The following is an 18664-nucleotide window of genomic DNA, read 5'->3' on the forward strand; positions in this document are numbered from 1 at the left end:
TCATACAAGTGTACGCGCCTACGGAAAACTCAAGTGAAGAAGAGCTCCAAACTTTTTATACTGACTTAGAAAACGCAATATCTCAATGTAGCAAGAAAGTTATAATTATGGGCGATTTTAACGCAAAAATTGGACAAACAGAAGATAACGAGGAAATGGTTAGAGGTATATATGGCTATGGCACAAGGAATAGTAGAGGCCAACGTCTAATAGATTTTTGTTTTCAATATAAATTTAAAATATTAAATACAATCTATAAAAAACCGAATAGTTTAAAATGGACATGGATGGCACCCAATAATAAAGTAAAAAATGAAATCGACTTTATTATTACTAATATACACAAAAATGTGAGCGATTTGAGTGTATTAAGTCGAGTTATACACCCGAGTGACCACCGCATGGTAAGAATGACCCTATGTACCAAATCAAGAAAAATATCGCGTTCACGCTATTCGCAATCTACAACAAAACATATTGAATATGATACATTAAAAAGCCCATTTAAACTATGTCTGCAAGAATATGATACGGTACAGCACCTCTACGACGATATCGAAAAAAACATGCTTCAATGTTTGAAAAAACCAAGCGTAAATTCTAAAACTACACGAAAATGTCATATAATTACTGAGGAGATTATTAAGTTAAAACAACAGAAACATATATTAAGAAATAAAACTAATAAAACTCGTGAAGAAAAATATAAACTAACATATCTATATAGAACAATTAATAAAAAAATAAAGGAGAATTTAAAAAATTATCGATTACAAATATTTGAAAATCATTTAAAACAAACAGGTGGCATAAAAAAAGCAAACAAGGTTTTAGAGAAAACAAAACAATTAATGACACATCTGACCACTCCTACAGGCTCTGTTACCACACACAGAAAACAATTACTGGATATTGCCACAACGTTTTACAAAAACCTATACAACGATATTAATCAAGAGCAAAGTAACGTGTTTAAAAATTTTAAGACCATCAGCACACATAATAATGAACAGTTTGAAGATGTCCCACCCTTCTTGGAATGTGAAGTAGAGCATTCTATTAAAAATCTCAAGACAGGGAAAAGTCCCGGCCCCGATGGTATAACAAACGAGATGATCATTGCGAGCAAATCTCATATAATAAAACCTCTGACACATTTATTTAACCTCGTATTAAAAGAAATAAAGCTCCCAAAACAATGGCTATGCTCGGATATAATACTATTGTACAAAAAAGGAGATCCAAAATTTATAAGTAATTACAGACCGATTAGCTTAATTCCATGCATATATAAAGTATTTACCTCAACTCTACTAAGAAGACTGTCATATATCTTAGATGACAAGCAACCAATTGAACAAGCGGGCTTTATGAAAGGAATGTCTACAATTGACCATATACATACTGTAAAACAGTTAATAGAAAAATATAACGAATACAATAAACCCTTATACATATGCTTTATTGACTATGCAAAGGCATTTGACTCTATTTTACATAGTGCTATATGGCAAGCATTAAAATCTCAAGGTGTCAATGAGACATATATATCAATAATAAAAACTATATATGAAAACAGCTATGCGAGAGTAAAACTAGACATTCAGGGACCAACATTTAAGATTAACCGAGGTGTCAAACAAGGAGATCCACTTTCAGCGAAAATCTTTATATCAGTACTGGAATATATCTTCAGCCAACTAAACTGGGAGTCATATGGTCTCAAAATCAATGGAAGATATTTATCACATCTCAGATTTGCAGATGATATAGTTTTGTTGTCAGAAAATGTTAAGGAATTACAAATAATGATAGAGTCACTCAATAAATATAGCAAAATAGCTGGCTTGAATATAAATGAGGAAAAAACAAAAATTATAACTAACAGCTCCCAACTACTTGTCACATTGAATGAATCTCCCATTGAGTATGTTGAAGACTATATCTATCTTGGACATCTCATCTCATTTAAATTATGCAACGAAAAAGAAATTGAAAGAAGAGTCAAACAAACATGGAACAAATATTGGGCTATGAAAGAAATTTTCAAAGGTCAGTTACCAATCCCATTAAAAGCCAAAGCGATGGATATATGTCTAACACCATGTCTCACATATGCATGCCAAACATGGACTCTAACAAAAAAACATGTGAATAGAATTAGCATCTGTCAAAGAGGTATGGAACGAAGCTTTATGAATATCAAACTGAGAGATAGAATAAGACATACTGTTATAAGAAAAAGAACGAATGCTCGAGATGTAGCAAGGTATGTCTGTAAAATGAAGTGGAAGTGGGCAGGTCACCTGTGCAGATTGAGAGATGACAGATGGTCACACACAGTTATTAATTGGACACCTTATTATAAAAAGCGGAAAAGAGGGAGACCAATTGCAAGATGGAGTGATGATTTGAAAAACCACGCAGGTGCCCTATGGACAAGAGTAGCCAAAAACAGAGATGAGTGGAAAAAATTGGAGGAGGCTTTTACCGCAAAAAGCGGTCCTTTATAATATATTTAATTGCATACTGTTTTATTATTTACTAACACTTCATTTAATATTTAAAAATAGAATTGTAATAGAAATAAGAATAATGTAAATACTAACAATACTAACAAAAAATAATATGTAATTAGATGTAAGAAAAGGAACAAATAAAGGCTTTTATTATTATTATTATTATTACTACCTAACTTCTACTAGCTCTATTATACAACCTTTTGTACGCATTATAACCTAATTTCTACACATGGGGAGTCATTGTCACTACATAGTATAAAACAAAGTCGCTTCCCGCGTTTTTCTGTGTGTTAATATTTTTAAAACTACAAAAAGGATATTGATGTTTTTTTTAATAAATAGAGTGATTCAAGGATGGTTTTTGTATGTGATTTATTAGGTTTTAGACAAAGCGGACGAAGCCGCGGGAGGAAAGCTAGTAAACAATAAAATTGGAATAGTCTCAAAAGTTAAAGTGGAAGATGCAGTCCTCACAACTCAATTAACGCAGCCGCCGGCACGTACTAGACAATTGTTTATTAATTATTCCACGACCTCCATCTTTAATAGCAGTCTGAAAACTTGTACAAGTGGTACATACGAGTTCGTTATGATTTCGAGGCATATGTCCTAAGAATAATGTTTGGATACAAAATTTAGGGTAGATTTTAGACGAAACTTGTAGTTTTAACAAAATAAGTTGATATGTTTCCGAATACTTAGATAATTGTGGGAGACTATCTAATTGATATATTTTCAATACTTATACCTACTAAACGTCTAATAAACATAATGTTATGGGTAAATATACGACAGAAGTAAAAATATCTTGAATAGACGAAAGTATTATTTTTATATCAAAATCCAAAAAAAAAATGGTTTAGTTCTAACTCTATAAAAACTCCACACTTTCACATTATATAAATTCTACCAAGAAACAACGTTAAAGTAGTTTTTCCGTACTTAATAATAATCCTACACAAAGTATATACAGATAAAAGTTTCCCTGTCCGTCAGTGTTGACATCTAATACAAACGCAGTGGACACTTTTATTACACCTTCATGTTCACATTTGTGCTTTTCCACGGTCTGTCCGTCTTTAAGAATATTATATGAAACAAATGTGTTTAAACGGAAAATACTTTTTTATTATGTAAATACTTTTTAACAAGGGACATGATATGTGACACAGTTGAATTATATTTTATGTTTTTGTTGCAATTTATATCATAGTGAGAACACGGGAAGAATAAAATATTCTCTTTGCACACATTAGGTATTAAAGTCATACTTAGTTAAATAAAAATAATCTTATTTTGATAATTTTCTTAACTGTCTGAATACACTCATTTACTTTTGCCTATTGATGAATTCATAATTATGTTATCAATGTAAGTTCATATTTAAGTTAAGTATAAGTATAAGTTAAAAATGATAGATGACTTCCCGGCTAAAACTAACTTGGTCAGGCCAAGATCATCTTTACATTACTTCACCTACAATCTACAATTAATCGCTTATCAATAGATATATTAAACGTATGCCAAAAGGTAATTCCCCGCATACAAAATCAACCCTACCAAATAATTACCTTTATGTAATCCGGAAAACAGTTCTATAAATACTAAAAACGATCACTGTCAGTGAAGGAATAGACTGCTTAATATTTTAGTAGCACCGTCTTCGCTGCTCGCCGTTGTTTGTGGTAGAAAAGTCTATTGGAAATCCATGTATCTATTTTTAGTAAAACTTTAAATGGCGTGCTTTTTCTTGTTATAGGGAAATTTCTTTACAAGACAACTATGTAATTGTTTTTTTGTACGTCACTATAAAAAATGCTGGATTTCACCAAAAATAAATCGTATTTAGAACACCTTTCAATTGTTCAGTGTAAAATTAATTATTTGTTAATAGGATGCATGTATAACGTTTGCAAAAAAATAATATTAAAATTATCCCTGTGTCTAAGTATTACAAATTCTGCAGTAAATTGCATAAGAAATTAAATTATGCATAACAGAAAAAGACAATTATGTCCCCACCACCGCAATATCACAAGCGATTAATATTTTTTATTGCTCGATGCATCGCCATTTTGTTTTTTCATGAAAATAATTCAAAATGGCAGCCGTAAAACTGCGTGGTTACGCAGAGCAATGTGCTTAATGAGAGACGATTAAAATCGTTCCAGAATGCTGATAGGAATGCAAATTCCTTTGTATTATTTTATTTTCTCCGTTGTTTGTGCTGTTTTTTATTTTACACTTTTCTTTTTAGATAGCGACACTGGAAATCTTTTACGTACGTACCTTGGCTACTACCGATTGGTGATTCTATGAAAATCTTTATTACTATTACTATTCCTATAGAAATATTATTTATCTGGATCATTGGAATTTAATACCATTGACATCACACAACATCTTTTAATAGAATATGGATCATGGATGTACCAGCAGAAAATTATTATACCTACTAAGAAATCAAGACAATGAGTATACATACAATCTTACGTCTTTACTTTTTATTTTAAATTACTATTGAAACATAAACAAAGTCGCATATAATACTTAGTCGAGTAGTCAATTAATTAAATCATACAAAACATTTCATAAATATGTTTTGAACTCGAACGTTAATAACAGGAATTCAAATAAAGTTAATTTAGCTTGTAAATAACCTTTGTGTTCATAATTATATTATATTAGGATATTTTCATTGTATGAATGAATACCTTCGATTTCAATAGTATATAAATAAGCCCTACTAATATTATAAATGCGAAAGTTTGTGAGGATGTGTATGTGTGTGTTTGTTACTCTTTTACGCAAATACTACTGAACCGATTACAATGAAATTTAACACACTTAGAGAAGGTAACTTGGACTAACACATAGGATAGGTTTTATCCCGTAAATCCCACGGGAAGGGGACTATACGGGTTTTCTTTGAAAACGCAGGCGAAGCCGCGGTCGGAAAGCTAGTAGTATATAAATAACTATGATATAAATGCCTACACAATATTTTTTAACTTACAATGAAAGCCATGTATGTACTAGTGGAAGCATTATAGACCTAAAGAATAGGTACTTCGAAGTATTACAACTTCGAATAAAATAGAGCTGAAACAACTTAAAAAAAAAAAAACATTTTAGTTTTCATTATATCTTAAAATAAAAGTTCCCGATCCCCATTTCACATTGTTGAATACAAAAATATTACAATCCCACTAAAAACCCACCCAATCCCATCCCAAGGTTGTCACGAATAAATTATATTCCACTAATGAGTAATAACGTATGTTTTGAGAATATCAATTTTGAACGCGGGTGGTCCCCCACAGTATTTGTTTTACTTTTAATATTGTGGTTTTTCCATAATAATAACATTTTAATAACTGGTTGAAACATAATACGCAGTGTTGGTATAATTAATAATTTTATAACCTTTTTATGTTGTCTTATTTCGTAATATTTATAGGTTTTTCATTAAGTTTATTAATTTAATTATGCAAGTTAGCTTTTATTGCGTACAAGCCTTTTAGAATACGAATTATTCATTATTTAAAGTTGTTCTTATGTTATTAGTTAAAATATTAATCACCAAGGATATATCTTTACACTAGATTTCCACCCGCGGCTTCGCCCGCATTTTCGCGCATAGTTCCCGTTCCTGTGGGATTTCCGGGATAAAAAGTAGCCTGTATCATATCTGGTTCAGCAACTTAAATACCACATTTAATTGTAATCGCTTAAGTAGTATTTGCGTGAAAGAAGAACAAACATCCATACATCCTCACTTTCGCATTTATAATATTCGTGGGATAATCATTAAACAATAATTTATCACCTTACAATTCCTTCAAATATCCCAAACAAAGGTACATCATTGAAAAAACGCTTCAAGCTCAAAAATATTATTCAAACTCGTAAAAATATTTTTCCGTAATTCGGTTTCCTCGCTAATGGTTGACTAATGACCATAAGTTTAGGCTCTAACAAAGGAATCACATTATAATATCTAAGGGCACCGTTTAACTCAGAAAGCCTTTTATTTTGGTACCAACCCGTTCCTACGCATTGCACAGAGTAGTTTTCCGTAGATTGTGAATAATAATTGAGTTAATTTATTGAAAATGCAAAAAAAAGACGTGTGGCACTCGGGGACTGCCGCGGTAAAGCTATTGCATAGCATGCCTTCAAGCCACACCACCGTGTCCGTCGGAGTGGGGAGCGTGAGGTTTTTTCGTTACGGAATTTCTCGATTCGGTCCCCGCGCTCAAGGCCCGCGATAGAAGCTATGCAATAGCTTAAAAGTATGTTATATCGTCTATAGGTACAAATTTATTTCCCTCACCTACTCCTGATATGTCTTGGCAATAGGTATCTTGAAAAAGTTGTAAATTACATATTGATACAAATAAACAGCTTAAAGATTATTTTCTACCCCCTCTTTCGTCACTAAAGTAGGCTATTTTTATCAATTAATAATAATAAAAAAAATGTATTAACATGTTTCATTCGCATTTTAACAGACTTGAGCACTAAAGCGTTCAGGAACTATTTTAATAGTAATAAATTTTATGTACATAACAAATGCCAATAATATTCCTAAACTGATCTATAATTTCAGTAGTAACTAACTCAAGAAATATTAAAACAACAGCAGAATAACTTCCGTAACTTTATACTAAAACCAATCTTAACCTTGAACATTTGCGATTAATTTGCATAGAAAATTATTTAAAATTGTATACGGTATTAAATTGGAATTTAATATTCAATTTATAATTAACTTAAGAACAATAAAATGTCGGCAACTTTGATACGACGGTAGCGAATTTATTCAAAATTATATTATTTTAACAGTATTGTTTATATCTAACGGTGAAATTAATTAATAATATTCCGAAGGAATCAAACGTAGTTAAAATATATTAACTAACGTAGCTAAATATCTACCACCCAAGTAGAAAGCTTTAATTTTATTATTGTTAGGATATTACTACATAGTATAAAGCAAAGTCGCTTTCCGCGTCTGCAATAATGTCTGAATGTATGTATAGATTTTTAACTATACCACGGATTTTGATGCGTTTTTTAAAATAGTTGGATGCTCGAGATTTAAGTCTATAATTTAAATTTTACTAGGTTTAGATAAAACGGTCGAATCCGCGGGCGGACAGCTATATTGTATATTGCAATATTTTAATATAATTTTGTCTGTCTGTCTCAGCGTCTGCAACGCGCGTACTCTGTTACCTGAATTAAGTTCACGAACATCGGGTCAAAACATCGACCGTGGGAACCTCCAAATGTGCTGACTCGGCACAAAAATAAAGTAAAATCGTACAATGAAACAGGCATTAGGGTTAATGTGAAGCGAAATTAACTATTAAGTTTTATTTTTAATAGTTATATAATTATATTAGGTATATAACGGTTATTAAAAGGTTATTCATGTTGTACCTATATCACATAATACTTAATAGGAGCTTACTCTACCTATATGTAAGTGCCGCGGTTTCACTTGCTTCCGTTCCTACGGAACACCTAACACCTATGTCTATAAAATTTAAAACTTCAGAGTATTATCAACTAATTTTGTATTTTCGTTGCCTTGTTTTATACATAAGTATGTAACATCTATTTCTGAATATTAATTGATTAATTTGAATTTTTTAGAGGTTTGCAAAAAACGAAACCATTCATAAAACCGCTAATTAAACGTGTATTATTAATTAATAGCATTTTAATGAAACAAATTACATCCATTCATTACTTAAGTCTATCTATAAATCTAACAGTATCTAACCTCAAAATCGTTGAACATTTTACAATAGTTAAACTAATGCATTAAAACTTTTTGCATTACCCAACGAAACATCTCGAACCGCGTAATTGACAGACGGATAGACAGAAAAACTATTGCATTATCCCAGAATGAAGTCTGAATAAATTGAGATAGCGATGTATTTTGTGAGGAGTCACCTTTTTAATATTGTAGCCTACTTGAATGTAGACACGAAATTCAGGTGTTAAGTAGTTTTGACATAAATAAAGGCAACATTTTTGCAGTTTTTCGTATTGTTACTAAACAGATGTAAAATAAATACCTAAGTAGAGCCACCATCTTTTTCGTATACATAAAGAAAGAAAACCTTTTATCAACATTTCAAAAAATATTATTTTTCACTCTCATTACAACAGAATCGCCCTACAACAACATTAAATGTTCAGTTCAAAAATACAATAATGTTCGAATACATATATAAGAATAGCTCCACGAGTCTATCGAACGCATAAAAAGTTTTCGACTTAATTTCAACTCTTTAGTGCGGTGCGAAATAAACTTTGTCTGCGAATATTTTTGTGAAATGTAGCTATTTTACCCGACTGCGAAAAGATGGTTATGTTTTTCGAGTGTATGTACGTATGTATGTATATTTCATTGGCACGCCTGCGCCGTACAGCCCCAATCACTGGACGGTTTTTGACTAATGAAGTGTCGTTTTATTTTCATATATATAAATAATTATTGTTTATGATAACTTTCAATTGTTTTGTATACAATCTACGCAATAAAATATTCTTGGAGATATTAAAAAAAATATAATGGAATATCGAGTCTATTATATTGCTATTTCGTAGTAAAGCTATGTGGATCGCTTTATTAAACAAACAGAACATTTTCCTCGAAATTCCCTCATGAAGAAGTTTGTTTCATTTATTAATATATAATAAAACACCAAGAGATGAATAGCGAATGTCCTTACATTAAAAATACGTGATAAATCACTTCTTAACGCCAAGAATATTACGTTAGGATGAAAAATTATTGGAAAAGTCAAAAATACTCATTACATTAGTTATGTTCAAATGAAAAAACGTTTCTACCTTCAACGTGGCGACCCACAATGGAATTTAGGAAGAAAATATTTTTCGTACTATTTTTGTTGAAAGCTCCTAATTTATGATTTTTATAATTGAATGCTTTTAGATGGTTCTAGAATATAAAATATGGTATGAATATATAATTAAAATGTTTTATTAGTATATATTTGTATCTATGTAAAAATATCGAAGAAAACGCACGAATACGTAAAATATCTACTTTTATTTTTGTCGTTCATATAACAAAAATGCCGTAAAATGTACTTATTACTTAGTTCCATTTTATGACGGATAAGTTTTATTCAAGCATTGAAAAATCGGCCTTAATATTTCAAACACAGCCAAATAAAATGTGTCACCAAAATTATTTATTTCATTTAATAAACCTATACATATCCACAATTCGCCACATCACTGGCCCATTTAAATTCGACAAGTAACTTGTAACCTCTAAAACGTACGGAATCCGGGGAATGCAGGCCGATTCGCACTTTCCCGGAATTCCCTTGAAAAATTTATGTTCGTCCCAAGTACATCTTACTCTCAGCTTGTTTTGTTAGCGATTTAAATGTTTTTCCTTAAGAAAGCCGTTCGTGAGATTTTAATGTGATTGTCTCTGTCCATTTTTTGCTCATCCCTCATTATATTTTCGCGTTACATTTGTTTTCTTAATATTCCCGAAGGTTCTGTAAACGGTTAAATGAAATGGATTGTTTTTCAATTTCCTTTTTGTTAACGAATTCGCTTTTATTCCGAGTAAGTGAACTATAAATATAGTATTAAATATTGAACGGAAATTTCTTAACAATGTAAGTACTTTAAAGGTATTATTTAGGGATTGTTATAATAGTTTTTTATTACGCAAAAAGTAACATATATAACGTGAACATAATCGCTTAAGTATATACCATTCTGCTTCTAATAAATTAAAAGCTAAAGTTTTCAAATTAACTGTATTAAATTAATAGGCTAGCCTCTAAAGTAATAGGCTCTACAAGTAAGATAAATCTACCTCATACTCTTTATATTGGCTAAATTAAGCAATACTCGAACTCGTAATACCTTAATGTAGCCTATATAACCTATCTATATTGTAAAACTATTCATCATCGTTACCTTTGTCAAAAGATCCCCTTTCCCCATTGTCCTGTACATCACGCAGCTATACACTAATTTACACTCTATTCCAATGGATAAAGGTTTATTTTCGAGCGAAATAAAGTGGTCATTACTAGCAATTTTCAATTACAGGCGCCTGAAGAGGCTCTTGAAATTATATCTCCTTAGCTTTCAAAGTATTTTAAAAGTAAGGTAACAAAGCTTTGTTTGGGAGTGGTTCGAAATAGTTATAGTTTATACTAGTTATAGCACGGGTATCCGTCTGTTTTATACTTTATTATCTTTTCTTTGTAGATTTTGGAATACCAAACAAAGGATCCTAGCATAAAATATTAAAGGTAAAATCGACTTCGCTTGGGTATTTTTATTTTAAAGAGACCATTTATTAATGCTTCTATGTCCAATGAACAAAATTTATTTTATTATATTCCGATATTATGAATTAAAAAGATACAAAACAATGTCACTTGTTTATTGGTAGAGTAAATACCTACATATAGCTATGTACATTGTACATATATTCCGTTATTTATACATACATTTTTTAGTGCATCGCTATGTATTGTGAGTTCTAGTTTTTTATACAAAAAAGTTTGGCAAAAGCCCGAATTCAACATGTATCGTGACCCACAAACATATTGTTTTACATAGCTATTGTTGTTAATATTTGAAGCAAGTGACACGCGCCAAAAATCAGGTTAGCGGAAACAAAACGTACGTTCCCTGATATTTGATATATTTTTAATTTTATTTTGAATATATTTTATGTATCGAACTGCTACGTTTTATGTATAGAGATGTGTGTATGTGCGTTTATTGTATACAGATGACAAGTATGTTATTCAAGTAAAATACAGTAATATCCCTTTATTTCAGGGGAAACGTTTATTTGGCAATACGCGTAAATAATGAACTTCAGAATCATTATTAATACGTATTGCTAAATTATAAACGTTATTAGAACTAGAACCTAAAACTTTAAACCATTTAAAAGTAATCTAAGTAAAAACTCTTACAATTACGGAAGTAAGAACATATTAATATTTTCTGTTTTAACCTACATAAAAACATAACTAACATGTAGATACATTCTACCTCCATAACAGTTTAGTTCTACCTATCATATTCATGTGATCATATAACACAAACAAAGCCAGGTGAAACCAGCAGTTACAGGTCAATAGGCTAAAATGCTTGAAGTCCAAATCTTTTGGCAGCTCGCCGAATTTCGTTTTAGAATTAGGTTGCGAATCATAGGCATTACAATTTTTACCTTCACAAATTGAATTGGCTTTTTTCATTTCGGTTACAAATGAAATAAGACAATTTACTGAATATTAATGTACCTATATTTTGATGTAACGGTTACTGTTGCTTTGGATTATTTTTATTTAGTTCAGTAATGTTCGAAGTTGATATTAGATATTGATGACTTGCGCGCTATTAGTATAATTGATATCTGATTTGTTTTGTATTTCTTAAATTTTTATGTTATTATATAAATGCCTGAAATAGCTGGATATTAAAAATAAAAAAATAAAAATAAAAATCATTTATTGATCAATTTGTGGGTTAGGTACAAACATGTAACATTTGGACCCCAAACTAGGACAGCCTGTATTTTGGGGTCCACCTTCCTTAATGACACAATAATAACAGAACTATAGCGATATTTACCTAATAAGAGTGCCGAGGTTTTATTTTTTTTTGCTTTTAAAGTTTGTTTTGTGAAATTGTACATGTTTATATTGTAAGCAAAAGAAGACTTGATTTTGTTTATTAAAACATACAACCAGCAAAGTTTACGAAACTATAGCTATTATTTTAGCTAAAATCTCCTTTTAGCACAGCATCCCTTTACTTCCCACATACATATAAGAATACAGGGTTTACTCAGTATGATTCAAAGGCTAATCTAATGCTGAATCAACATCCCTTTCATTAGGGCTGATTGCAAATTGTCTGTTACATGTGATGCTTTTGGAAAAAAAACTGAATTCAGGTGCAAGGGATTTTATTGAATAGAAGGGAGTGTTTGTTTCTAAACCTAAGTTATCATTTCCTATTATTATAATTAGGATGAATTAATATTATGAACGTTTATGTTATATTTTGTCGGTTATGCCACTTTTTATTCGTCACATTTTGTAAGGACATAGTCAAACATATAGGGTTAAATATATATCATATACAATATAGTGAAGAAGAGGATACAAAGCTGTATGATGAATTATTGTAACCAATACCAACTTTTTGTAGGTGGAATTAGTTGTAGAACCTATGTGTACATATGTCAGTAAAAAAAAATTCTCTTTTGATGTTAAATGTACTGGTTTAAATCGATTTTTAAATCTATCCAATACAAAGATAAAGCATGCAATACATGTCTTACAGAGCTACACTTATACCTCAATACAAATCCCCAAAGCAGTCGCCAAAACCCTATCATATGACGTGTTAATTTTCCAAATGGATGTTTACAACTCGCTTTCAATGTATCCAGTTATGTATGGAGATAACAAGGAAATAAAAATATTAAAACGAGACACCTAAATGAAGGTTGAGTTACATAATGTATCCATTTGTGTAAAGAATTTACTTGAAAGGACTTTCATGGAAAATGTAGAATGTTATCAAGACTATCATTTACTGTTTGTTATAAAGAACTGTAAATACCTAAATGAACCTTGTTTCTTATTAATTTTAAAGGGATCATTACGTCTTCTAGGATAAATACATTATTAGCCCTAACTATCAAATTGGTTTAATTTGAATCAAACATCTTATAAACTAGCTGTGCCCTGCGGTTTTACCCGCATTGCTCCGCCCCTGTTGATCTTAACGTAATGATATATAGAGAATGAGCCTTCCTCCAGAAATGGGCTATTCAACACCGAAAGAATTTTTCAAATTGGACCAATAGTTCCTGAGATTAGCGCGTTCAAACAAACAAACTCTTCAGCTTTATAATATTAGTATAGATTATACATAGGTATGCTATGTCTTAATAACATGAGCTTTTAAAATATCGTTTAAATGTTTTACAAATGTAGCTACTAGGATTTTGTAATCTGTAAATGATGCGAAATAAGATTTGTGTACGTAGAGCGCAAAAACTAGAGAAGTTGTTGGTATAGTCATTAAAACAAGCTGTTTAATGATACATTACTCTCAAGTTCTGTTCTTTCTCTAACAATTATTATTCTAAGCAATATACAACTTCAATTATAACCAAGAACCAAGAAGTAATAGCATTCAATTATATGCAGATGCAAGGCGTGTCGCAATTATTCCAAAACCCAGCATTAAGCCAGTGTGTCAACCGCAACCGTGAAATAGCTCACGTAAATTCACAATACATTCAACTTTCAAAATCCGATAGCAAGTTCGCTAAATGCAACTAAATGCGTCAGTCAAGTTTCAATTTATCATCGAGAGATGGCGCTGAATGTATGAATGAATTCAAAGTTAGATTACACAATTTAAATTCCCCCTTCATGCAAAATAGGGGCGAAAAGATGAGGTCTGAGGGGGTAGAATACATTATACTAGATGGGTCGGGGGGTAAAGGTTGAAATATTTACCTCGCGGGAGTTTGGAAGTGTTCGGCGGAGCGTTGCGAAATCTTAATGGATTATGCTTTGATTGGACCACTCCAGCTTATACTTTACACTTTTCAATTGTCTCCGAAGCCTGGGGTATTGGCAATTAGGAAAAACAACGATTATTTTTTATGAACACGCCGTTTATAGCGATCGCTTATGCGTTCCACTTTGTGGGAGCACTTTTAAGTGATTGCTTCGTGGTTTTCACATTGTTGGATGAAATGGGCCGTGCAGGTGTAAGCAGAATGCTTTAAAGGTATGATATATCGAGTAGATATCTTTTATGATATGACATGTGAATTGAATGTTGGCACAAGAATTTACTGATGCAAGGTGGAAAGAAGTAGGTACATATACTATTTTTGTTGTACATTTATATAATGACGTTAAGATTCACTACAACTTTTAACGTCATATTATGAATGCACTGGAAAAAGGATTACTTTTATATGAAGACAACTAATTTGGCTGATATGTCTATATGTAGGGTCTAATAAAATATTTGATAACCAAAGGAACTATAGTAGGTATAAATAATATTATTTTTGTAAGAAAAGTAACACTCCATTAGTCGTAATACAATTATCTTGAGTAATTCTACAAAGAGTTCATTGTCCCGGTGTTATCTTTTCTTTTGTAATCTTATCAATGTAACACAACACTAAATATAAAGCCTTACAGCTAGGCTTACACACACCACAACAATAAAAATTCTTGGGGGATTTTCATGCCTGATTAAGTAAAAGTAAATTTTGAAAACATTTAACTTATGCAACACATAAACAACTATAAATTACTTAAAACGATTAAAGCATAATATGTTTATCCTAATTAATGATTCAAAGAAGAATACATAGATTTTCAGGGTATGTGAAGGGAAAAAATACTCACAAATATATTTTTTCCCTTCACGTACCCAGAAAACCGATTATGAAACTAAGTATTTTCTTGTAAGTTACTAAGTATTACAATATCCTTATATTTTAGTAACATTACAGAAGATTGGATGTATGTAGGTTATTCACGCGAAATTGCTGAGTCGTACATTTCGTAGAGATAGCTTATGGTCCGGAATAAGTAGCGTTGTCGGAAAAAGGGTGAAAGATAAATTCCAAAATTAAGGAGAAAAGAATAGATATAGAAAATAGACAAAAATTTAATATTATAAAGCTGAAGAGTTTGTTAGTTTGAACGCGCTAATCTCAGGAACTAGGTCCGATTTGAAAAATTCTTTCGGTGTTAGATAGCCCATTTATCGAGAAAAGCAATAGACTATTATAACATCACGTTAAGACCAACAGGAGCGGAGCAATGCGGGTAAAACCGCGGGACAAAGCTAGTTTCTAAATATATTGCATTGGTTATATAACTAGGTACATGTGCAATTTACGCTTAAGAAAGGTATGTAATATATGATTACAGAATTTATGCATCTGTCTATAAATTTTGTTAATTTATTCAAATGTGTTTATCAAAACAAATTTTCTAAATTATAACATGTGTCGATGCTTTCTAATTTCTATGTATTTTCAACTTGCACCTTGTCGGTTTCACTTTGATTAAGTAATTTATGAATAAACATACTTTCAAACGTTATTTTTTAAACTAGTTCAAAAACTACCAGTATTTCAAATATAATAAATGACAAAATATTCATAAGGACAACGGATAAACCCATCATCGAAATTTTAAATTTATAATATTAGTAACAAAACAATTCAAATTAGTCACAAATTAGCATACCAGTAAAAAATCCATAGTGAATGGATATACGACGTTTTTGTTAAAATACGATTAGTCACGATCATGTTAATTTCGTTAAGAAATACCTGGAATTACTAAATAAACGTGAGCTGATGATTCAGTTGGATAAATGAGGTTTATGAGAATCAAGCGGCACCACTTGGCACCATTGTCACTAAGTTTCGTTTCTTGCGAATTTTAATGAATTCTTGTTATTCATTGTGTGAACTTATATCATATATGTTGTTAGAAATCATATACATTACTTTTCAATCTAAACTATTATAAAGCTGAAGAGTTTGTTTGTTTGAACGCGCCAATCTCAGGAACTACTGGTCCGATTTGAAAAATTCGTTCAGTGTTAGATAGCCCATTTATCCAGGAAGGCTTTAGGCTATATATTATCACGCTAAGACCAACAGGAGCAGAGCAATGCGGACTAAACCGCGGAGCACAGCTAGTTCAATTATAAAACTTAAAATAGTATAAGCGCTTTTGAGAAACCGCTCCTTAAAACAGTTCAATTATTAAACTTCGATTAGTTAGCTGTGTAATTTAGCGAAACAGTTCAATAGAAGACCTTTCAATGATTCTATTTCTTCAAAACAATTAAAAACAGTATTTGGAGAAGCATCTTATAACAATACCTTTGAATGATTCTATTTCCAGTAAATAATTAAAAACCTTACCATCTAAGTTTGAACTTTTGATTTGATCTTAAAAAATAAAAAAATAAATAAAATTAAAGACGAATTTTAAACGCGACAGGTATATAAAAAACTTACAGCGAACGTATCCACAGACAAACTGACATGTAGATATAACATTTTGTTACAGTAACATTTTTTAGTGTTAAAACTCGAAGGTAAATTATTATGTACTAACTACTATATTAACTAACTTTTCCTAATTATTATATTGAATAATTAATATCACCCCAAAAATACCTCAAACTAATACTAAACAGTAAAACTTTCAAACGTTTTCGCTGTTTAACATTTGCAGTTAAAATCCGTTCAACTATTTGTGTACAGTTTCAATCGCATTCAGTGATGCAATTTGAACATTCCATTTCGGAGTATAATGTAAACATACATATAATATAGCTAGCTTTTTGTCGGTAGCTTTGCTTGAATGTATGTTATATACCTATTCATATTGTAGGAAAGTTAATCTGCGTATAGATTACTATAGTATATTTCATCTGGTTAGGTTTAAACAAAAATACGATGGGTATACTATTCCATGCCTAGTAAGGCTAATTTTATTAATTAAATCAGTAGATTTAATTAATAAAATTTCATAAAAATCGAATCAGTCGTTTTACGTCAAACCCATTGCAAAAAATATTACTCAAAATTGTATAAGTGTTTTCATTTGTACGGCCGCGGCTGTACGATTAAAATTAAAATTTCGTATTTTATCTATCTTTACTGTACCTACTATGAAGAAACCGAATTATAAATTTCAGGATCAATTCTCAGAAACGTGCTTCAAACACAATATTATAAATACCTTATATGAACCTAAAAACAATTACAAGAAGGTCTTGCACAATCTATCATCTTATATACCTATATGTACACTTATATTTATTTTGCTTTATGTGACTTTAATTATTTGAAGTAGGTACACCAAGACTTGTATTGTTTTAAATAAGAATTTCTTACAATCACGAAACATTTGTTATGAGTACTTAGTATTCTAGCAATAATGTACAATGACCTAATTCCGATCAAAATACGAGCGTTTATTTAGGTCTCAGCCAACCGAATTCTACAATATACTGCACTGAATCTAACTAAAGTAATAAAATGAATTCTCTACGTAAAATCTTTTTGTAAACATCAATAAAATGAAATGAAAATTCAACTTTAAAAGTAGACTCAGGTGAATTTTGAAATAATGTCTGTATTATCGTTATTTCTATGCTAAATAACATTGGTTCAACATTTTTAGTATCGAAGCTTAACTTTCGAATGTCAACATTTTTACCATTCTATTGAAGTGGGGAAAATTAACTGTAAAATAACCGATTACAATTGCATTCACGAAAATTGAGTAAATAAATAGAAAAAATATCGTAAAAATTATCCGGTCGAAGGTATATTTTAGTGTCGTTAGAGCTCAATCGACATTGAAGCTTTTAAAGCGTAGGTACACAACATTACATTTTTATATACAATAAAATAAAGTAATAAACAGATCATACCTGAACTTCTTGCCTCCACTAGCAGCCTCGTATCCACCAAAACATACACTAAAAATATTAACAACAAAGTCTTAAACCTCCACAGTCCCCTCGAGGTTCTACACTGATGCCTAGATTCACTAAAACTGTCTAATTTAAAAACACTACTATTTATAACACTTTTCTTTCGCCTCTCGTGGTTCACGTGGCCGCCTCTGTCTTCTAGAAGATTCTTTAGTTCTAGAAGGCTGTTTCTGCTGCATATTCTGTTCTCTAGAGGCTGTAACGCCTCTTGGCTTGCAGGCATGGCTGGTTGGTTGTTAGTGCTACAATGATTCATTTGTCCTTTGGTCAAATCGTCGCATCGTGTGACAGCATCTGTAAAAAAAGAAAGGAAATTAATTTCAGTAAACTTTATTAAAAAATAAAAAGTATGGGAAACTCAAGGCGTTTTGGTACAATAGCCAATAGGGAACCCTTGACGAAGGAGTTGTGAGATTTGGAAAATGTTTTTAGGATAAAGATATCATAGCTAAAATTGACTCTATTAAAAATAGATACTGTCAACAAATCAATACAATTTCTTTATAACATCCCTCGCAAGAATAACA

General features: G+C 31.0%; 1 protein-coding gene across 3 annotated transcripts in view; it reads right to left on the minus strand.

The window, feature by feature from the left end:
• Cirl (Calcium-independent receptor for alpha-latrotoxin) overlaps nt 1-18664 on the minus strand; it is a 245505-nt gene that overhangs the window by 80208 nt on the left and 146633 nt on the right. For all 3 annotated transcript variants that reach the window (XM_090115709.1, XM_090115708.1, XM_090115710.1), the window contains exon 2: nt 18075-18431. In XM_090115709.1, coding sequence (XP_089971835.1) covers nt 18075-18393 — 319 coding nt within the window. In that variant the 5' untranslated portion in view covers nt 18394-18431. The remainder of the gene's footprint in view (nt 1-18074; nt 18432-18664) is intronic.

The sequence above is a fragment of the Colias eurytheme genome, chromosome 24, assembly GCF_061535395.1.
Source record: "Colias eurytheme isolate Ceu_HAF_F1 chromosome 24, ilColEury1 Martin Lab GWU primary, whole genome shotgun sequence".
NCBI lineage: Eukaryota > Metazoa > Arthropoda > Insecta > Lepidoptera > Pieridae > Colias > Colias eurytheme.